Here is a 22,398-nt window from a genome sequence, read left to right as displayed (position 1 = left end):
GAGTCCTCTCTCCTTTCAGGACATCTCCAGTCAGACCTTCTCCCTTCCTCGCCTACCGTGTACAGGGTGAACTCTCCTGGCCCACCTGGATGCTGCCTTCCCCTCTGCCCACTTCCATACATGCACTCAGCACCTAGGTCCGGTGTTCAGAAAACATAAGGGTCTCATGGGAATTCCAGTGAGGGAGGCTGCAGTCTCCCCCAACACACTGCAGCTTCGCTTACGGCCCAAGCTCCCGAGGGCGAAGCTGAGGGTTGACAGACACCTGGAAGTAAGAGATGAGCTGTCGTGCCAGGAAGACATCTGGGGTCAGCTCATACAGCGGTGGGAGAGTGGAGCAGAGAGGGCCCTTAGCTTACACCACCTACAGTGGTGTAATTGATGGCCTCTGCTAAGCCCCACTGATGTACTCAAGGCTGGGGGTCCCCGTGTCCATTTGTGAGCCTTGCCGTCCAGCGGAGTGGGAAGCAGCGAGGGAGCTGTGGGGAGGTGGGGGGCACTGACAAGGCAGGGCGGCAAGCAGAAACCTCCCATCCGCAGATGTGACCTGGAAGCCGAGGCTTCTTTGTTCTAGGCTAGGAAGAGTTTAAATGACGCTGCTGTCTGGGATACAGAGCCTACTAGCGGTTTTCTACTCGTGCCGGCAGAGCTTGGTCTTAGTTAGGGTCCAGGTGAGGTAGGTCCAGTCAGGCCCCTCCTTTATCCTCCACTCTTTTGAGTGGGCAGGTGAGATGAGGAGATAAAACAAGCCATGGCCGGAAGTAAGCTGCAGAGTGGTAACTCTGTAGCTTTCCTTGGTCCTGAGGACCCGTAAGCATCACAAGTATCACAGGCTGTTTGGACCTGAGAAAGATACAAGTTGCAAGTGTGAAGTTGCTACTGCAGAGCGTTCTCTTGAGAGTCTCAGAGGGACTGTTGCTCTCTCTCTGGGTCTGTTGCGGCAGCTATCCCTGACTTGATCACTGTGGGAGGCAGGGGTGGAGAGGGACTCCTCCTGTGTATCTTACCTGGCCTGATGGCCTTCTTCTCATCTCCTGTGTGGATGGAGGCAGTTGGCTCTGCATCAGCAGGGATGGCTGTAGGCCTTGTCTAGGTGTAGGCTCAGAGTCAGGACCTCACTGTCATGTTGGGAGACGCCCTTGGCACGGACCCCGGGACTGAGAGAAGGGGCAGTAAGGGCCAATGCCCCTCTGGTGTGACACACGGGATCTGGGGTGGCATCATGGAATCAGTGCAACAGGAAGTCTTTGTGAGCTCCGAGTGTCTTCAGGCCTTCATCTCAGATTCCCTAGCCCTGTATTCTCAGCATTTTGGGGCTCTAATAACCTAGCAAGGGTTAGATTCCCTTCCATATATTCCTTGGATGCTTGGAGCCCTACAATCCACACTGTAAACAGTAAAACCCATTAGATGTGAGTACACTGTCGCTGTCTTCAGACACACCAGGAGAGGGCTTTCCACCCCATTTCAGATGGTTGAGAGCCACAATGTGGTTGCTGGGATTTGAACTCAGGACCTCTGGAAGAGCAGTTGGCGCTCTAACCACTAAGCCATCTCTCCAGGGCCAGTAAAACCCATCAGAATGCTGGCAGCCACAGGCCGGACTCTGCAAAATGGAAAGGTTGGAGTTCAGGACAGCGGCCATATTGTTTGCAAAATGGAAAGGTTGGAGTTCAGGACAGCGGCCATATTGTTTCTGGACTTGGATGCACTGCACGGCATTGTATAGAAGGCTGCTCCTAAGTGGCCTCTGCCTAGAGTGTCACCGTGGAGTCTGGATGGTTCCCAGGAGAATGTCCAGGTGGCGGCTTCCTGAGTCTGTTGTGGCCTAGTCTATGAGGTGCTGAAGGAGGAGCCTGTGTTGGGAGTGTCTGTATCTGTTTTACAGAGGGAGTCTGCTGGCTCCGGTGCCTCTTTCCTTGGATTTGGGTGGGCAGAGAGTAGGTGAACGCTGCCATCTGCAGGGCCAGCCTCGGGGACGCTAAATGTCATGCTCAACCCAGAGATGATCCGGGCTGAAATGCACAAGGTTAATTATGCTGTGATCTCTGGTCATGCTGACAGTTCCTGAGAACGCTGAGGCCCTGGGGGCCCTTAAAAGTCTTCTTTGCAGTTGCCAAGATGAGGGCACTAAGGTCTGTCCCACCCACATGTTGCACGGGAGTTTGTGCCTCTCTTTCTCCCCTGGCCCCTTTTAATTTCTCAGGCTTGGTGGGAGTCAGTCCCAGACAACAGGGCCATTGATCTTGTGCAGAACAGATGGATCCTGGTTCAGCCATGTGCCCTTGGTTTAAAATTCCTCCAATATCATGCCCAGGAAGATCCCATTCCCTTCTAACCAAGAAGCCTTCAAGTAATGGGTAGGGGAGGTTCCAGCTCTCCCGAGTCAACATGCAAGGCAGGATGGTGACCCTCTGGGAGAAGAGCAGAGGTGCTGGGCTGGAGTCAGATAAAGCAGTTATGGACTGCAGCCTCCCCAAGGAGCGCCCCCTCCCCCCAGGAGCAGCCTCCCTGAGGAGCAGGCCTTTGATCCTCACCCAGGTGCACCCTGGTGGTTCCTGTGAGCAGTGTTCCTTAGATGTCCACTCCGACCTGGGGGGCCATTAGTCCTGTCCCTGTGGTATCCCAGGTCATAGAATTCACATCTGATGGAGGTCCGAGGCTCAGGGAAAAATGCCCGAAAACTGGTTTCTTCTTAGTCTGCCATGGCCCCCTTCCCCACCTTATATGTGCCTCAGTCTTCCTCAGCCTGGGAGGGGAAGCACAAAATTTGTGAGTGAGCTATTTTCTGGGATGGAACGGAAGCTCACTTTCCAGGACCCTATAAGAAAGTGAGTCTAGACTCTGACCTCAACGAATGGCACAGGATGGCACTTGATGCACCTGCACATGCGCAGAGCCTCGAGGGTGCATTTGATGCGCCTACACATGCGCAGAGCCTTGAGGGTAGGTTTGATGCGCCTGCACATGCGCAGAGCCTCGAGGGTATGTTTGATGCGCCTGCACTTGCGCAGAGCCTCGAGGGTATGTTTGATGCGCCTGCACTTGCGCAGAGCCTCGAGGGTCTAGACCTTCCCAGGTGGAGGCAGGGAGTCGGGGTTCAATTGGCAGGAGAGCCACGGAGCTCACAGCCCCTTTCTGAAAGTCGCAGAGTGTGGCTTCCTCCTTGCAAACCTGCACTAGGATCTTTTGTGTGAGAAACTGCACCAGATGCCGGGGACGGGACCGGCTCTGAGAGGTGGATTCCAAGGCCTTTGAAAGGAAGGAAATGTATGTTTGAGCCCGATGCCAAGCACAAGCCTTTTCCCCGTGCTCCAGGGACATCAGACATTCTCCATAGAAGATTGTTCACTGGGTCGGAGATGAAGCTTGGGTTTTCTTTGAGTGTACCAGGCAGGCACTCAAGAGATATTTGGGGTAAATTAAACAAGAGGGTAAATTACAAGAGGCTTGGAACAGCTTCAGGCCCCCAGCAAGGTAGAATGACTTTGCGAGTGGAAATCAAGTCCCCGTGAAGGTGTAGCACTTGAGCTCTCAGTAAACGTCTGGCAGGCTTGGCCAGGGTGTGTGGTCTCTGGCACTTATGCCCTTGTAATATTTACACAGACACACCCATTTTGTTTTTATTCTATTTTTTATTTTTCTGCCTTCTTAGAAAAGTAGAGAAAGTTCGTACATGAAAAGACCCAAAGTTGCTACGTGCAGCCTCTCACAGCGTCTCTGTGCTGGCCTGAGCTTCAGACTTCTTCCGGAAGGCCGTATGTGTACTGGCCACTAGCCTTAGGATCTGAGGGATGTCAGTAGACCTAGTTTTGTCTGTGTCTACAAGCATGATTTTGGTCACTATTACAATCACTGTCTTCCTAGAGAGAGTCCTCATAATTGTGTGATATAAAATTAAGTCCTGCTGTGGGTTCATATGTGCACACAGAAAATCAAGTGCTCACACACTCATAAACCTGTGTTTGCTCATCCAGAGCACACATTCGTGAAGCAAATGCACAGGCTTCAAAATACATACGTGTTCATACAATATAGGCTCAAATTAACATACACGCGCACACACACAAACAGAGAGAGAGAAGAGAGGGAGGGAGGGAGGGAGGGAGAGAGAGAGGTTCATAACACATGTGTACACACAGGTCATATTTACACCCATTTGTAAGTGCAAACATGTATAAACACCTGCATAGGCATACACAAACGGTTGAACACATATCAGGACGTGCACACACACATGCGTCCCTGTGGCACCTTGAAAGCCAGGGATTTTTTTTTCCCAGACAGAACTAAACACAAATCCTGCGGGTAGCACATTCCACTGAAGAGCAGTGCCTGTAACTCCTGCCTTCTGTCCTAGTTAGTTGTGCCCAGCAGCTCAGCCTGAGCCTGTCTCATGGGGAAGCCCTGGGGCCTTGTATCCTGAAGCATTTACTCAGAGGACCCGGCTTTCCCTGAGTTTTGCATTTGCAGAGACACAGTCGATCACTCGGTGTGAGAACCTAGTGGTGCAGAGCGCCCCTCCAGTTAGGCAGAACAGGACAAGCCCCGTCTGCTTGCCGTCCGTCCTTCCGAGTGTTGCTGAGTATGTGAGAATGGTTTTGTTATTGGTTTGGTTTGGTTTTGCAGTATGTGCCACGCTCCTAATCTCATTCTTTCCTTTTTCATTTTGAAACGGCAGTCTCTTTGAGTTGTCCAAGCTGGCCTCCTCGAGCTCACTCTGGAACCCTTGAATGGAGCCTTTGAAAGTATGATCCTCCTGCCTCAGCCTGCTGCGGGCTGGGATTATAGGCCTGCACCACACAGCCTACAGCTTAAATTGTGCTTTAACTCTCCTACTGAGCGTCCCTGAGAGGTCCTGCCCTCAACGGTCATTTCTTTCCTCCTAGACAGGCACATGGGTGCCATCTGGAGTGACAAACAGTTCCACAGCTGGTGAGGTTTCCATGCTTGGTTGTTCTGAGGGGGTCACCCTTACCAAACAGGAGCAGGTCCCCAAGGTCTGTGCCTCTAGCTAAGGCTGGTGTGATAGCCCCAACTCATTAGAATGACATTTGGCTCTTACCCTCTCAGGTTGTGGGTTCAGATCTAGCTCCTGTGGGTGTAGCAAGAGGCCCACAGGGCACAGCGGTGAGTTCCCAGGATGCCCCTGTACCCTGCCAGGAGACCAGTCCTCTGCGATCTCCGGGAGAGGGAAATAGAACTTCCAATAACAGAAAACTTCCCGTGTCTGGGAAGAGATATCCCCAGGCAGTGGTGTTTGTAATGAAGAATTGGGGCTGAAAACAATCTGAGGTAATGAGAGTCCAACACGAACTCTTAATTAACCGAGTAGAGGGAATTTAGGTTTAAAAAATAGTGAAACCCACCCTGGGTGCGATCCCAGCCAGAAGGAGGGAAAGCGAGACCAATTTGTGAGCCGATGTCTCTTGTCTTCTGGGATATCAATGCTAATGTTACCCAGGGTCTTAAAAGCAAATTTCCCTTTAAGTTGATTGTTTCAAGTGCGCATTATGTCTTGGTGGAAGAATGTCACATGATGACGTCCTTTGTAACCAAGTCAGAACAACGGGCCGAAAGGCAAATGGTTTTCATCAGCTAATTGGCTCTGTTAATTCAGACCTCCCTTCCTCTGTGCATGAAGGTGTGCGTGTTGGCCCAACTCCAGCACTGAATACATTTGTCCTCCACCAGTCCGCCGGCCTGTCATCTCCCTGTGTAAGTGCTGAGGTGGCAAGGAGCTAAAAACAAACATTTTAATGTGCAGGAAACCGGGGGGGGGGGGGGGGGACGCTTACACCTTGCAAATGGAATAATGCGGTTTGTCTCGTTTAGAGGCAGCAGAGAGGGCTCGGGCCTGACAGGTAACTTTATAAATGTTGTTCTGACAGACACAGTGCGGAGTCAGAGGCAGAAGGTCCATGCAGGGGGATGTGAGAAGCAGCTTAGATTTCTTTTCTTAAAGTGAACTCTGTGCCTTAAATAATAGATATTTACCTCCCAGGTTAAGCCTTAAATATTCCTATTTTCACAGAAATGGCATGTTTCTAAAGGATAAAATTATACCGTACACACAGCCTTCCATTCCTTAAGAAGCCTGTCGAAGCAGGGGTCCTGGGGGAATTTTGAGTTGTCATTTTAAAGTCATCTGACCCGAGCCAGGCTGGGGTAGAGCCTTGGGCTGCACTGCCTTGCCCACTGAGAAGGTTTTGGTCACATTTATTTATATATTCTTGTGTTAAATTTCACAAGATGGGAGACTAACTGGCGTAATTTGTCTCTGAATTTCTATCTTTCTTTCCTTTTTCTTTTTACATTGTAAAAGGATTTTGTAAAATTGTAAAAGGATTCTATTGTAAAAGGATTCTTATCTAACACAGATTAGCGGTCTCTTAGTAGATTCATCACACTGCAAGAGGCAAGTGCCTGGCTCCCTTGAGTTGAGGGGCTGGACCAACCGACCTTGGTTGCTAAGTCCTGTTTGCAGGGACTCCTGTGTTCACATAGCTTTGCAGTCCCTGCAGATTAAGACAGTGCTAGATGTGACTGCTGGCCCGAGGGTGGCAGAGGTTGCTTTCTGTGCTGATGGCTCCGGATGGGAGACTGTATGTGGTGTCTGCAACACGCCGTTTAGTCATCCAGGCCCGCAGCAAATGGGGAAGCTTGAGGGGGAAATGCCCTGTGCTTTCTGACTCCACCGGCCTTAATCAAGGCTGTTGTCTCAGGATAACCGGGGACCCGTGGTCAGCAGGTATCTTTCATGCTCACCTGTGTACCCTTGGCACACAGCCCACACGAAAGCATCCGCCCAGGGGAATCCGACGCGATCTAGCTCATGGACGCCGAGACCGTGTAACGAAATAGGAACATGTGCCTGGTCCAAAGCTCTCGATCCAAGCGAGCCTAGAGAGAAGCCCTTCCAAGCTGACTCAGCATACAAAACACACGAGGTACATGTCTGTGAATACATGTGCGTAGTCACACAAACAACAATGCTGCCACCCGCACCGGCCACGCAGACCGTCTCACACAGGGCTCCTCCTCGACACTCGTAAGCACTCCCAACCCACGATGGTCAGAGGTGCTGCTGGCTGTGCCACCAGCATCCAGGGCTTGTCACAGGACACAGCATTCATTTTAAACAGTCATCAGCAGGACGTGTAATGTTGCCCAGAGGACTGGGGAGGCAGAGAGCCCCTCGGAAGCACCTAGTGGCATCAGGGAGTGGGTGGGCTGCTTATTGAGGACACTGCGAGAGTTACCACCCCATCTTTGCAACACAGATTCTCTTTTTCTTTTCCACGTGGAGAGGTTTAATGAGAGAAGAAGAGTAAAAGAGGGGAGGAGAAAAGGAGGCTGGCCATGGCCACGTGGAGGGAAGGTGGGGAATGGGGAGAGAAGGGACAGGGACCACTGGGCTGTTCTGATCATACAGTCTGCTATGAGGTCTTTATCCAGCCCTATCCTGTCTGTTCTTCTCAGCCCCCAGCTCTCCTTATATCTCCAGAAGTGAACTAGGGTAAGCCCTGTCTCTGACCCTCACCTTCCTACCCGTCAGTAATGGGCCATCTGATAGGATTACTTCCTGGGAAGTCAAATTCATAAATACAGTCCCTTTAAGGGCATCAGCTCAGGGTCCGCTCCTTTCGCTAACAGGGTGTGGAGAGATGCTTCCTGTGGGTTGAGCTGTGCTGTGGGTTCTCTGGGTGGACAGGAATTGCTGGGCCATTTCTTACTCTCAAGCCTAAACTCTGTGTCTGTACTAAGGAGTCTCTTGATCTGGAAGAGAGTCTGTGGGCTCACAGAAAGCTGCCCCACATTGCCTCACAGGCTTTGAGTTGGGAAAGGAGGTGCGTTTTGCTGAAGGAAAATGGTGGGCTGCAGGGGCAGTCTCGGACCAGCTCTCACTTTTGCCTTCGCCGGTGTCTGTCACCTTGTGCCAGTTTGGCAGGAAGAGGACCAAGTTCCTCCCAAGCCCATGTGGAGGTCTGCCAGCCTCCATGTGGAAGCAGTCTGCCCTCGTTCTAGCCGTCGGAGGTGAGCACTGCTCCACCTGGCCTCTTTAGATTATTACGACCACAAAGCCCTGGGCCTCTGCCCCATTAACCTCTGGCGAGTGGGGGGGGACACATTTTCCTTGCCGCCGCTCGGTGAACGTGAGCATTCGGGCTGTACCTGTTTGAAGTACAGCCCTGGTCCCCAGCCCTTTCATCTTGAGGTAGGGCTGGCACCGGTCCTGTGCCACATGCTGGTGGATCACAGGGCCTAATGAAAGCCATGAAGTGCCCACGCCTCTCCTAATGAGCCGCTGGCACGGATCAGGCCAGCGGCGGTGGCTGAGACCTTCGCGAGAGGGACATGTGAGAGGCCCACTGCCTTGTAAAACCCCAATACCCACAGCCCACATCAAAATCCAGCAGCAGCTAATTGCGCTGTCTGACTTTTCTGGGCCCCACTTCTAGGTTTCATTGCTTTGTCCCCCAATGCTTTAAAATGAAAGTTGTAATCCCCTTCCATCCCGAGAGGCCGGAATGACATCGGAGAGACGAGCAGTAGTGGGTGGAGTCTGGGGTCCTCCGTTCTCCTCTCTTCCGGGATACCTCCTTTTCCCTTCCCAAGAACCCGTGGGTCTACTTCTTCTGGTTCCATCACAGACCTTCAGGATTCTTGACCACTGCTCGGTGCTTTCTGGAGGGCGCCGTTCACCGCCCTCCAGTTTTGCGTTGCTAAAATCAACCACTTAGCAATCCTACGACTCATCTCAGGTCTCTACTTCAGTGCCAGTCTCGGCTCTGAGTTCCGTGTTCAAGCCCTCATCCCTTCTGCCCACCCGGTGGCCAGGCCATTCCTTTGTGGTCTGCGTGAGGGGCTGTGGGTTTATCCGTTAGCAAAGTGGATGACTGTAACCAGAGGAGGCTATGGGTAGTCATCGACTGGGTCTTGGCAGCCCAAAGGCACAGGTGGCTCCTGACGCCCTACGATGTATATCATGCAACCCAGGCTTCCTTCCTGGCAAGCGGGGAACTATGGGGCATTGCAAGCATGGTGCATGAGGAGGGCAGATCTTGAGAGTCTGAATAGAATGATGGGTTGGGGGTGGGGCTTCTAGGAATGAAGCAGAGGAGATAAGTCATGCTGGCAGGAAGTCTTTCCTTCTAACAGATCGTCCTAGGATCCTCTGTGGTTGCACCAGAGTCACCCTGCTATGCCTGCCTGAGGAGGTGGCTTGTCTGAATGCTCATCATGGGTTGATGTCGGATCTTGGCCCTTGACTTGATGGCCTTTCAGTGGCAACACTAGTGTTTGTATGGATTTTGTGGCTACACCTTTGCCTGAGGGGAGAACAGTTTGACTCTGTTGTTGTCACTGTGTCACTAGTTTCAAAGACTTTGAAATTGGTCCAGTAAGAAGAGAGGTCACAAGAACAGTAGGGATATGAGCCTCAGTCTACAGGACTAAGCAGTTCTCAGGCCCTGTGGCACTGGAGTTTGGTCACAGTTCTCCCTGTCCTCACAGAGCCTTGGAGACATCTCCCCACCTGCATGAAGGGGCCTCCCCCCCACCCCTTTGTCCACAGTCTTCCTGAGGATGAAATGCCTTGGTCTCAACATGTGTTAGCTGATGACCAGTGCGGTGGTGGACATGGGGACACACAGGGCTAATGAGTGGTCATTGAAGGAAGGAAGACACTTTGGGGTTAAAGGGCAGCAAGGCTGGCACCTGGAATGATAGCTCTGGTGACCCCAGTTCTAAAGTCTGGTTGTTTATCTTGAAGGGTAGCTGGCCTAGCACAAGGGCCACATTGTAAATGTCTCCTGAAATGCATGCCACCCACATGTGGCCTGGAAGAAGCACAGAGTTGATAATGTCCTTCTTTGAGTTATGCAGATATGGTGGAAAGGATGATGGATACCAGCATAGTGGAGTTTCACCGTGTCTTATCCTGTGGGAAGATACTCTGCCCACAAGACACTCTCTGGTGGGGCAAGCCATGAAACTGGCATTGATAGGACATCTGTTCCCTCCTCTCTCTAAAGGAGAGGGACACAGGGCAGTGTGAAAGGGTGGCCTAGACAGTTGTGTGTGTGTGTGTGTGTGTGTGTGTGTGTGGTAAATGCATGCCTGTGAACAATCACAAGTGAGTGAGCCCTCTGTTAACTTGTGCCATGTCTGAAGGTAGGAAAATAAGTCTGTGTTTGGGGGACATGCAGGACAGATTTGGGGAAGCTGCAAAAGTCTTAGCTCTCCAGTTCTGGTGGTGATGGCAGCATAGACAGTCCAGCTACCACCTCCACCCCTCCTCTTCTCACCTGGCTTGGAAGGACGTTCCTTTCTTAGAAGTCAGGCAGAAAAGCCCCACAGGATAGATGTGGGCTGGGAATGCCAAGGACCATCAGGTTTGCTAGTCTTGTGGGTCCTCCCTTAGCAGCTTCACCAGGAGAGAAGTGAGCACACAAGTTCTTCGTTGTCACTGGTGCTCGTAGTGCGTGAGTGGTGTGTAAGCTGCCTTTGAGTGTGCGCGCACATGTGTAACATTGTACACGCGTGACTGTATAGCTTTTGTATGTGATGTGTGTACGATGTCTTGTGGGAGTGTGTGTGATGGCATGTGAGTGTACACGTTGGCACATTGCCTCTAGGTGTGCATGGTGAGCCCATGTGCACACTACCTGTCTGGTTATCCGTGTGCAAAGGCATGTGTGTGCATTTTCACACTGGTGCATGCATGTGTGTGAATGTGTGTTGTGTCTGTTGGAAAACAGGACTGAGTGTTCACATCATACTCTATGTTCCCCGGGCCTTTAGGATAACGGGGTGTGTTTGTTTGTTTGTTTTATTATTATTTTTTTTGAGATAGTGTCTCACTGAGTATCCTGACACTGTAGACCAGGTTGGCCTTGAGATAAGTGCTGTGCCTGCCTTTTCTTCCCCAGCGCTGGGATTACAGGTGTGCACTACTATTCCTAGCAGCACGTTTATGTTTATAGTTCCAAGAAGCACCAATATTACATCCCACGAAGCTGAGGGACTGGACACCGGGCACGGAGCACTGGGCACAGCCTTCCTTTTGAGCCCGAGTCTTCTGACAAACAGTTGGTCTCCGAGGTTTATGTGCACGGTGCTTACTGACTGGGAGTCTTTTGTTTTCTTGCCAGCTACATGGTTACTTGGAAAACGAGCCTCTCACGCTCCAGCTGTTCATTGGGACGGCTGACGACCGCCTGCTACGGCCCCATGCCTTCTACCAGGTCCACCGGATCACGGGGAAGACTGTCTCCACCACCAGCCACGAGGCTATCCTGTCCAACACCAAAGTCCTGGAGATCCCACTGCTTCCAGAAAATAACATGCGAGCCATGTAAGTGGGGTGAGGGCCGTGCCTGAGGGGTAGGCTCCTGCTGCTCTGCCCAGCACCCAGTGCTTAGCCCCCAGCTCCTGGGCCCCAGGCCCTGTGGCTCGGTGCCTGAAGAAACTTCACAGATATTTACAATGACAGAGCTGCCTCTTCCTGGGTTCTCAGGTGCTGTGTGCTTTGGCAACTACAAGTGTCTCGGTCACGCAGCTGTAAACGCTGCCCCCGGGACCTGCATTTAGTTCCTAAACACAGCACCTGTTTACTTCTGAATGCAGCCCCGTTCATTCAAGGAACAGTTAGGGCGGGCAATACCTCTGGACTGTTTTCGCTCAGAGCTGCCAATGTGGCTGATGTGGCCAGTTCTGGTGTGCAAAAGCCCCCCACGGCACGTGGTTAACTTAGAAAGGGATTTATTAAGCGTTCCCTGCACATTGCATAATACCGAGCGGGGCTTGATGAGGTTCATCCCGTGCTGTGAGTACCCTGAACTGTGAATGGAGCTGAGAACACGTGTATTCTGATACTTCCTATGGACGACGCTCTGTACTGGACCCATGGGGAGGACAGACAGTAGCACACGCATAAGCAGGTACCCAGGCAGAGGGTGAGGCAGCGGTGATAAAGACATGAAAATGAGCAGTACTAAGAGCAGACGAGGGCCTGATGTTGCTCTTGGGGTACTGTGCCTCTGAGGTGACCTGAAGCTGACAGGCTGTTTGCAGAAGGAGCTGAATGAGAAGAGCTTGGGCTGTCCCTGCAATGACTGCAGGGCGTGAGTGAGTTTGGGGGTGTGAGTGAGTGAGTTTGGGGGTGTGAGTGAACGTACAGGAGGTGAGGTCAATGGGCAGGGCTGTGCCACGTAGCGCCTTGTGTGTCTTTTGATAAGTTCTTCATAGCTTTAAGCTACTTAAGTCAACGACAAAAGGGAAAGCACTCCGTGTGCGTCAGCTTCTCTCGAATCTGAGGGATTTATCCTCCAGGGCTTCATTGTTGGCCCTTGGGTTTCCTTCTTCAGCTATATAATCTAAATTTCCCAAGGACAGGACAGAGCCCAGAGAAAAGGTCTTCCTTTTATTATATCGAGATTTTTTTTTTTTTTGTAATGTATGGAACCTTTTACCAGACTGTAGATTTGAATGAGATTATGAAGTAAAATGAAGGAAGACAAGTTTCACAAATCATTAAAGGTATTAAAGGTATTAAAGTGAGCAGGTGACTAACGTCCCAGCCCTGAGTCACATTGGCTGGAGTGCTGCAGGCCACACAGGAGGCACAGCCGTGAAGGCCTTTCCTCTCCGAGCTGCTCTAACACAACCCCTGCAGGGTCTGAGATGTCGGTCCCAGGAGGAGACCACGGTCTGCACAGCTGCTCGGGTCCCACCCTGCCGTCACGTGTGGATGCCGTGATCTTCCCCATCGGTTTCTCCTCGGGAGGTGGGGCTGGGGCACCCAGCAGAAGACCCCTCTTACTCAGTGCTGGGCCATAAGTCAAGCCACGGCCTTTATTTCCTACAGCATCGACTGTGCTGGGATCCTGAAGCTCAGAAACTCTGATATCGAGCTGAGGAAAGGGGAGACAGACATCGGGAGAAAGAACACCAGGGTGCGGCTGGTCTTCCGAGTCCACATCCCCCAGCCCAGCGGCCGGACGCTGTCTCTCCAGGTGGCCTCAAACCCGATCGAGTGCTGTAAGTAGCAGAGCTTGCCGGAACGCGTAACTTTCGCCCTGCGGTCCGCTTCAGTGGGCTTCCTGGAAAAGATGATCCCTCTTAGGAGACCTGACTTCTGTGTCTGGCTGGGAAATGTATTCCCACGTGCATCTGGGTGCTGGCTAGAATCCGACCAACGCACACAGCGTTCCTGGTCCTGGCGACTACATTAGTAAAACACAGAGTTTCTCATAGAGCAGAGTTCTATTGACTGTATTTATTCCCTGTTTATTTTGAGGGAAATTGAGAAGAGGAAGTTTGGCCCTGAAGCCACCAGACTGGACATATGAGAGCAATTCCTCCCTTTATCCTTCTCTTCCTTCTATTTCCCCTCTTCTTCTCTTATCCTATCCAGTTCCTCTTCTCCTTTCCCCTCTGCTCTTATTCTCTTTCCTTTCTCTTCTCTATGCCTCCTCCCCAGTTCATGTGCGTGCACGCATGTGTGCATATATGTACACGCATGTGTGTACCTGTGTGTACCTGTGTGCACACGTGTCTGTGTGTACACGTGTGTGCATGCCTGTGCATGTGGGTGCACATGTGTGTGCATGTATGTATGTGTGTGTGTACATGTGTGTTGCACATGTGTACACTGCTGTGAATGGAACTCAGCCCTATGCATGTTAAACAAATGCTCTGCCAATGGTCCGTATGACCTGTATCCCAAATCTGAATTTTGTAACTCACCATGACTATTCATCGTCCCTGGTAGTGCCAAGTTTTGCCTTTAATGTGTGAGGCAGCCACCAGTTGTGGCTAAGAAAAGAACAGACATGGCTACCACCTTCTTCTGACCTGCTTGGGTGGTTCCATTTTTAGCAAGCCTTGTCACTAGAAACCTGCCAGGGTCCACAGAGTCCATCCACTTAGCCCCTGCACCCTGACATCCTCCCCCATCTGAGGACTGCACTCATGTGGGGTCAGTCAGACCTCTGAGGAGACACAGTCTTGGCCAACCCCTGCTGCTCACTCCCAGTGCTCTCAGATTGTCCCTTTTCCAAGTACTGTGGCTTTGTCTCCTAGACACTCACACCATGGGGCCTTCTGTTCCATGCCGAACTCCCGAGTTCTGCAGGCCACTGTCAGCGTCCCCTGGAGTGTGGAACAGGTCCACTTGTGTCCACTAACTCATCCTTGCTTCCCCTGGAACAAGCTGAGTCTTTCTTTGTGTCACACACACACTGAAGTCTGTGGCTCTGCCTTCTGTCCCCACATGTCTCAAGCCACTACAGACCTGACTTTCTGAGGCTGAATCCTCTCCCCTGCCCTGGCTTGTCTGACTCTAAGGAGTCTGTGGAAACCCATCTGACACAGGTGCCCACAATATCAGCCTTCCTCCCAGCCTCTGTAGTCTCCCTTGCAGGACCACACTCAGGAAGTTGCTGATGCCCCACTGGTCTCTCCCAGTTGTCTGTCAAACTTTCCACTTTGCCCCTGTCTCCAGGCTCAATCTAGCACTAGGACTCTTCTGTCCAGCTCTTCCAAGGGCCTTAACTGCCCTCCCAGTCCAGGAGCCAGCATTAGAAGTCAGAGTTCTCACTGTTTGCAGCTTCTGCATTCTTCCGATGGATCATGTCCTGATAGGTTTGCTGCACTCCCGACAATATTGGAACAGCACGCCTATGGTCTTCCACATAATACCGTTTGAGACGTGGTTTGAGACCCTCTGCAAACCTCAGAGCTTGGTCAGTCCCCAGAGAATCCAAACAGTTATGTCAAATGGCAGCGCCTGGGGCCCAGCATCCCAGCTAGGGTTCCTCCAGGCAGCAAACGCAAGGCTTTACTCACTGTTGCCTCCTCTGACACAGCCCAGCGGTCGGCCCAGGAACTGCCCCTCGTGGAGAAGCAGAGCACAGACAGCTACCCGGTCATTGGAGGGAAGAAGATGGTGTTGTCTGGCCATAACTTTCTGCAAGACTCCAAGGTCATCTTCGTGGAGAAGGCCCCAGGTATGTTCTTCAGGGAGGCCTGGATAAGGTCCTGTTCTCCATGCTGGCGGGAGCTGGATCCTGGTTGGAAAGATATGGACCCCCCCAACCCCCGCGCCCCTGGCACGATCCATCTGCATGAATGAGTTTAGTCAGAGCATGGGCAGTCAGCCGACAGAGGTAGCCATCAGCCCAAAGGAGCTCTAAAGAGCTCATGGTTTCATCCCCTTTGAGTTTTTGTGTTGCTGAAAGTGAGGTCAAAGTTCAGCTTCGGGGTCGCCAGGCTCATACTTTTGAGGCATGTGTTAGGAGAGCCTATAAGTTAGCATTGGAAAGCACCTACTTGCTAGGGTCATCTGGTCACCTGGAGTGTGTATCAGGCCTGGCATCTGTTTTGAGCTCTGCCCAGCCCTTCCTCCTGACTTGTCTCCCTCCCCTCCATGGGGGAGAGCACTACCTTGGCTTCTCTGAGAAGCCAGTCCCCTAAACAAGTGCCACTGAGTACCAGAGTGGATAGAAGTCTGGACCTGTTGACCTTCTGTGTCCATTTCATGCACATCACAGCTTGGGCTGCTACTCTCTTTGTCACTGGGACCTTCAGTGTCATAGCCCTATGTGTGAAAGTGTGTGTGAAAGACTGTGTGTGTAAGTGTTTGTATATGAGTGTGTATGGGTGTGTGTGTATTAGTGTATGTGTGAGTATGTGTGTCCGAGTATGTGTGTGTGTAAGTGTGTGTGAGTGTATGTGAATGTGTATGAGTGTGTGTGTGTGAGGATATTGTGTGAGTGTGTGCATATGAGTGTGTATGAGTGTGTGTGACTGCGTGTGAATGTATGTGTATGAGTGTTTGTGAATTTGTGTATGAGTGTGTGTATGAGTGGGTCTAAGTGTGTATGAGTGTGTGACTGTATGTGTATGAGTGTGTATAAGTGTATGAATGTGTGAGTGTGAGTATATGTGTATGCATGTGTGTATGAGTGTGTGCGAGCATATATGTGTGTGCATGCATGTGTGCATGTGTGTATGTGATCTCCATCTCTACAGACCCCCATACCCCACAAGATCTCCATGAGAAAACAGAGCATAGTACTGCCACTCTCAACCGTAGCTTTCTGCTCACAGTAGCCCTCAATGGAACGGTCTCGTTGTTTGCAGATGCCAGGGGTGAGCTCAGCAGAGCTGGTGTCCTGAGGCACTGTGCTTTTTATTTACACCTAGGGCCACTGTGTCTGCATGCCCAAGGGAGGCAGGACTTAAGCAAGGTCACTTAAGCAAGACACTGATCCAGGTTGCTCTTCCTTTCTGGAACAGTGGGAACCTTTCTAGCCCCAACTTGGCAGAGCCTACTGACCAGAGAGGCACAAAAGCACACCTCTGGGGCAGCTGTGGGCATGTGTGCACTGACCCAGAGGTGTCTGCCTTAGCAGCAGTTTCTCCTCTACAAGGGCTGTACAGAGTTTGGAATTTTAGATCCAGGTCTTCTTCCACGGGGCGGGGGAGGGGGGTAGGGGAAGCCATATCCTACCCACAAGGGTATTGGGGCAGCATCTACTCAAGGCTAGTGATTTTCATTCTTACCAACTGGTGTTTTCTTGGAGGTGATCAGTCCGTACTTACCCTAATCATTGGAAAGTGCTGAGGCCTTCAATAGCCTCCACAATGGGGTCTTGATTTTGTACCATTCATGAGAAACTCGAGCATTTCAATCAACACGGGCTTTCGCATTTAACTCGGCTCACCTCTGTGACCATGCACGGAATTGGGAAATATGCTGTGAATTATAAAGAAAGCCCAGCTAAGTGATAAAGAGAATTAGCAGAACCCACACCCTTCTCTGAGGAGGTTAATTCTGAAATCATTTGACCTTCGGAGCCTCAGGCACGCCTCCCTGTCAGACAAGAAGCACTAGACATAATGTTTCCCACTCCACACTGTAGGGTCTCTGTACTTAGATGTAGGGGAGCCCCAGAGTCACAAGGCTTTGTCCCAAGGCAAGACCCAGACAGCTTTCCTATCTGCTTATGGTTCTTCAAGATGGGGAGACAGGGAGGTGCCTTCCACCCAAGCCAATTGACCACAGCTGGAAATGTGGTAGATCGCACCTGCGGCCTACATAGGCAGCCACGTCCGAGCCCAGCTTGGTGTGGCAGTAACGTACGGCAGCAAAATACTCCTTCCTGATACTGAGGGAGCAACCCATCGCTGACCACAAGCCCCTGCCTCACCTTGATGGAAGCCCCATCTCGCCTTCCCTGGATTATTCCTACCATAAAGCTAAGTTCCTGGGGGGTGCAGGCTGGGTCCCTGACCTACTCTCACAGATTGCAGGCAGTGTCCGTACATAAGGCATGGGTAACGTCACAAATACAGACAGCACCGAGAACTTTGAGGTGTGAGAACACTGCGGTTCTGTGTCTAGACAACAATGCTTCTTGTTTTTATAATTAAATTATTTGCCTATGCACTCAGGTGTGTGCATGCAAATGGTGTTTTTCTGAGGGAAGGAAACCAATATCTGCATGATTCTCTTCCTTTGCCTTTGGTTTTTCTAAGCAAATGTCATCCCTAACCTACCACACCGTGCAAGGTGCAAGGTGCAGAGGGACGAGCTTTTCCTAGTTGTTTCTGACAAACCAGTAAGCTCAATTTGAATTGCAAGCACAACTGGGCGCTCATCTTCCGACAGTGTGTCTGGTCCAAGTTCTGTTTTTAAAGCCGCTGCTTTCAGAGGCTAACATTTGGACGTGAAGAGAAAAGCTGTGTGGAAGCTGTGAGCTGGGCAGGTGGGGCTGGCCTCTCTGGAAGGGGCCATCTTTGTGGCTCTGACTGTTAGGGACGTTGTTGAGTCAGGCAGTCAGGACCGTGGCCAGGCGTTTGGCTCTAATGCACCTTCCCCGTGTGATGCAGGATGCCTGAGTCACAGGTACCCTGTGGACCATCACCCGGGGCTCCGGGTCACAATGTTCACTGACTCAAAGGTTCTGCACATCTGTCAGTAGAGCTCCCCTGCCGGGAGGGCTGTGGGAGTGGGTGCTGCTCTGCTGGAGTGACGTGGGTAGGCATGGGTAGGGGAGCCCATTGCTAGCTCCTGCACACTGCACCCAGCACCCTGCCACTTCACACAGCAGCTGAGGAAAGTTACTGTCATGGCCTCCAGAGCTAGCTCCTTCCTTGGTCATCTCCAGGTGCGGGGTAGGGTGTGGTGCCACAGGGCATCTGGCCGCATGGCCTTGACTGAGCCATAAACGGAGAGGTTAGGACTTCTTGGGCCTCCTCCCCCTGTCAGGAGTATGGATTGATTACTGGCTGCCATGAGACTTTCTTTCAAGGGTGAAGGTCAAAAGTTCATCCCTGAGCTTGGGGTGGGGGGCACTGACTGATAACGGAAGTCCTTGGAGAATATTCTTCCAGGAAGCAGAGGTAGGAAGTGAGGCCTGAGGGCACTCGCCACACAGGGCCCACACGTCCCGTCAGATGCTCTGGGGGCATTTTGGCTCACCCACTCCAAATGCCGCAGGTGTCTGGCGTGGGAGAGGACGGGCCAGCTCTTCCCCCAAGTGTGGCTGCGTCTTCAGCTCTGCAGACCGGATGGCGTGTTTGTGTGAGTGAGAGCACGTCGTCGGTGCCTGAGCAGCGGAGTCAGAGCCATCCTCCCGAGCTCCGCTCAGTCTCCTTTGGAGACTGATCAGGGTGAAAAGAGGGGGCCGGTTTCTACGGGAACACCCAGCTCTACAATCGGCACTGCATGCAGCTCTGTTTAAAAGCCTATTGAAGCCTCTGTGGGTGTCTGGTACTGCAGTGAAGCCAAAACCTAGGCGTCCCAAACCCCAGTAAGGACAGGTGACGCCTGACCCTCCTTACTGCATTTTCTAAGCTTGCTCTTCAGTCACAGTGCTCTCTGGTGTCCTGAGTGAAGTCTGTCCTCAACACAGACCTGGCATGCTCTGCCGCTCATAGTTCTGCTTTCTCAGACTGGCCCTCCCTTCCCTCCCCTTCCCTTCCCTCCCCTCCCCTCCCCTCCTCTTCCCTCCCCTTCCCTTCCCTTCTCTCCCCTTCCCTCCCCTTTCCTCCCCTCCCCCCTCCTCTCTCCTCCCCTCCTCTCTCCTCCCCTTCTCCCTTCTCTTCCCTCCATTCCCCTTCTCCCTTCCCTCCCCTCCCTTCCCCTCCCCTCCCTCCCTCCCTCCCTCCCTCCCTCCCTCCCTCCTTCCTTCCTTCCTTCCTTCCTTCCTTCCTTCCTTCCTCCCTTCCATCCCTCTCCTTGAGAAGGTTTAGGCACAAGGGACACAGGTGGGTAGGCTGGTAGTGGAGTGTGCAAGCAGAAGGTAGCACAGCTTGTGAGGCAATACAAGGTAGCACTGGACATAGGAAGGCAAAAGCAGCCAGTGGGATGCGCACATCCACCCCCCTGACGTAAGGCAGGTGCTTAGATGGAGATCCCACCTCTTCACTAGCCGACTTCCCTTGTCCTTGCAGAGTAGGGCCGCCCGAACACCTGTGAAAATGGCATCGAGAGAGAAGGTCTCAGTGTCAAAGGGCAGCTGTGGAGCCCCCTGACTGTGAACGTGTGTAGCAGAAAGTGCCCTTTCAACCTAGCCACGGTGTGGGGGAGGCACCTGTCTGATCTGGAGGGATGTGTCTCTGGGGACACAGCTGGTCGCAGGGTTTGCCAGAGGAGAAGGTGCTAAGTTGGGGAGGAGAAACCTCTGGGTAGCTGAAGAGAGCAGGGCCCTGAGAGAGTTAGGGACCCAGACTCCATGAGCACCGCATTCTCTGAGTCTCCCTAGGCTTTCGGCCTCTTTGTTATGTTATGAGTTTCAACCCGTGTTGAACCTGTGTACCCCTGTGTGGTAGCACCTACTTCTGGCAAGAGCATAACACAGGGTCTCCAGCCCAGTGCAGCATGGCTCACAGGCCTCTGCTCCTTCTTTCTGTCTGTTGGCTTGTTTGTTTTGTATTTTAAGTGTGAGCCTTTTCATGACCAGGAAGCAGTCTACAGAGAGATCAATAGCTTCAAGCCAGCTTAGGGGGTGTGGGGGTACTATACAGAGTTGTGTCCCTGCATGGGGGCATGTGTGTGTGTCAGTGTGTCTGTGTCAGTGTGTGTAGGTATGTGTGTGAGTGTGTCAGTGTTTATGTGTGAGTGTGTGTCAGTATGTGTGTGTCAGTATGTGTGTCAGTGTGTGTGTGAGTGCGTGTGTCTGTGTGTGTGTCAGTGTTTATGTGTGAGTGTGAGTGTGTGTGTCAGTATGTGTGTGTCGGTGTGTGTGTGTGAGTGTGTGTGAGTGTGTGTGTGAGTGTGTGTGTCTGTGTGTGTCAGTGTTTATGTGTGAGTGTGAGTGTGTGTGTCAGTATGTGTGTGTCGGTGTGTGTGTGAGTGTGTGTGTGAGTGTGTACAACTGAGCGTAGGTGAATGTATATCTTTGTCGCTGTGTCATGAGGTATGTGTGGGTGCCTATGCCTGTGTGCAGGCGTTGGTGATATTAAAATGTGCTTATGTGATATAACACAAGTATTCCACTGGCCCCTCGAAGAGTGTCCTTGTCACCTGCATGGCTGAGTAGGGTGGGGAGAGGGGAACTCAAATTTCTTGAATCCCACCATGTGGCCACTACAGTTAGAGACAACCAGCCAAGCTTCACTTCCCACAGGGACGGAAGTGAAATCCCCAGGTCCCATTGGTGGTCAGTCCCCTACCACATACAATCTATGTGCCTTGGGACATGCACCCACGGTAGCATCTCCTCGGGTGTCTGGGGTCAGCTGTAGGAACACGCATGCCCTAAGTCATGACCAGCTGTAGGAAAATACCTTCTTTCAATTCCTTGGCCATGAAACTGGGGTGGGCCAGGACCAGTGGTGTCTGCCCCCAGGCTCAGTACGTCATCAGCCCTGCACACACATGAGAGTTTTCATCACGGCATGAAAATACCGCCGTGCTGACCTGGTCGGGCAAGCTTCCATGTGGCTACCATGCACAGTCACTCAGCATGGGGAGAGAGAACCCCTGAAATTCCACCTTACAGACATGCCCAGCTCTACATGGTTCCTGCATAGTAGGAGAGGTCTGCCTCAGATCCTGGTGCTGGCAGGCTGGGTCTTACTGTGGGCTTTATGGGCAGCTGACCTCGACATCTCAAGATGGGACCACAGTGTCCCTATAGATGAGCAGCTGGTCCTTGACAATCTGGTTCCTCTTCTCCCTAGAGTGTTTCAGGATTACACAGGGCAGTCACAGTCACAACCCCATGGATGGCACCTTTCTGCCTAGTTGCTGCAGTGTAGACACATGCAGATTTCTCACAGGGTACACAGGGTACAGGGTACACAGACACCTTTCTGCCTAGTTCCTGCAGTGTAGACACATGTGGATTTCTCACAGGGTACAGGGTACACAGGGTACAGGGTACACAGGCACCTTTCTGCCTAGTTCCTGCAGTGTAGACGCATGCAGATTTCTCACAGGGTACAGCTCCAGTGGCTTTGCAACTGTTTGCTCTGTGTCCAGGATACTTTAATCTCCATGAAAGAAGTCTCCCCTTCGTGAGTGCTGGCTCAGTGAAGGTGTGGTTGGGTGTGGCTCTGGGGTTCCAGCACTGGAAGTACTCATCAGAGTGGCCATGTGGGAGATGCTTGGGCTTTCGGGGTGGAGCCTAGGGAAAAGGATGAGGGGTGTGTGTGTGTGTGTGTGTGTGTGTGTGTGTGTGTGTGTGTGTGTGTGTGTGAGAGAGAGAGAGAGAGAGAGAGAGAGAGAGAGAGAGAGAGAGAGAGAGAGGCGCGCAGGTCACTCTGCAAGAGACCAGAATGGTAGTTAGCTGAGTGACCTGTTGTGAAAGGCAAGCCTAGCCCTCAGCCCTCTGGCCTCCTGCCTAACTATGGAGGCTTTTCCACACACTCCTACCACATGTGGCCAATGCTACCAGCCCCCCTCCTCCCCCTCCCCAGGGACTGAGCGGTTGCTGAATCATGCCCAGCTTCGGGTATTCTATTTTAGCTGCAAAGAGAAGCAAGCCGCTGTGCTGTCGGCTCTTCCCTTCCTCATCCCGATGCCCGCCATCCCCTCCCCGCACCTTGTGGATTCCCCTCTGGGATACTTTCTGTCAGTAGAGGCAGGCAGTGTCTGCTTTGCTGTCTGGCCTCTTTCACCGAATGGCATTTTTATCCCCTCTAGTCCATCCCAATGCTGTCCATTTTTATGGCCGACCAGTACCCGGGTGTGGCCAGGCCAGGTGGGCATGGGTTGTTCCCCTCTCGGTGACTGTCATGAATGAAGTTGTTGTGAACGTTTGTAAACAAGGTTCTGTGCTTGCCTGTGTCTTCTTCGTGACACATACCTGGGTGTGAATCTGTCCTGAGCTATCCAGTACCATCAGGCTGTTTCCCGAAATGCTGGGGGCGGAGGGGAGT

At 52.1% G+C, this 22,398-nt stretch overlaps 1 protein-coding gene across 8 annotated transcripts in view; it reads left to right on the top strand.

Annotated features, from left to right (window-relative positions):
• Nfatc1 (nuclear factor of activated T-cells 1) overlaps positions 1 to 22,398 on the top strand; it is a 109,612-nt gene that overhangs the window by 36,591 nt on the left and 50,623 nt on the right. For all 8 annotated transcript variants that reach the window (XR_010059534.1, XR_010059532.1, XR_010059533.1 and 5 more), the window contains exons 4-6: positions 11,157 to 11,359; positions 12,872 to 13,044; positions 14,874 to 15,014. Coding sequence is in view for 5 of the 8 variants with exons in the window: in NM_001244933.2 (NP_001231862.2) it covers positions 11,157 to 11,359; positions 12,872 to 13,044; positions 14,874 to 15,014 (517 nt within the window). In the remaining 3 variants the exon portion in view is untranslated. The remainder of the gene's footprint in view (positions 1 to 11,156; positions 11,360 to 12,871; positions 13,045 to 14,873; positions 15,015 to 22,398) is intronic.

Source organism: Rattus norvegicus, chromosome 18, assembly GCF_036323735.1.
Source record: "Rattus norvegicus strain BN/NHsdMcwi chromosome 18, GRCr8, whole genome shotgun sequence".
NCBI lineage: Eukaryota > Metazoa > Chordata > Mammalia > Rodentia > Muridae > Rattus > Rattus norvegicus.
This window is presented reverse-complemented; position numbering and strand designations above follow the sequence as displayed.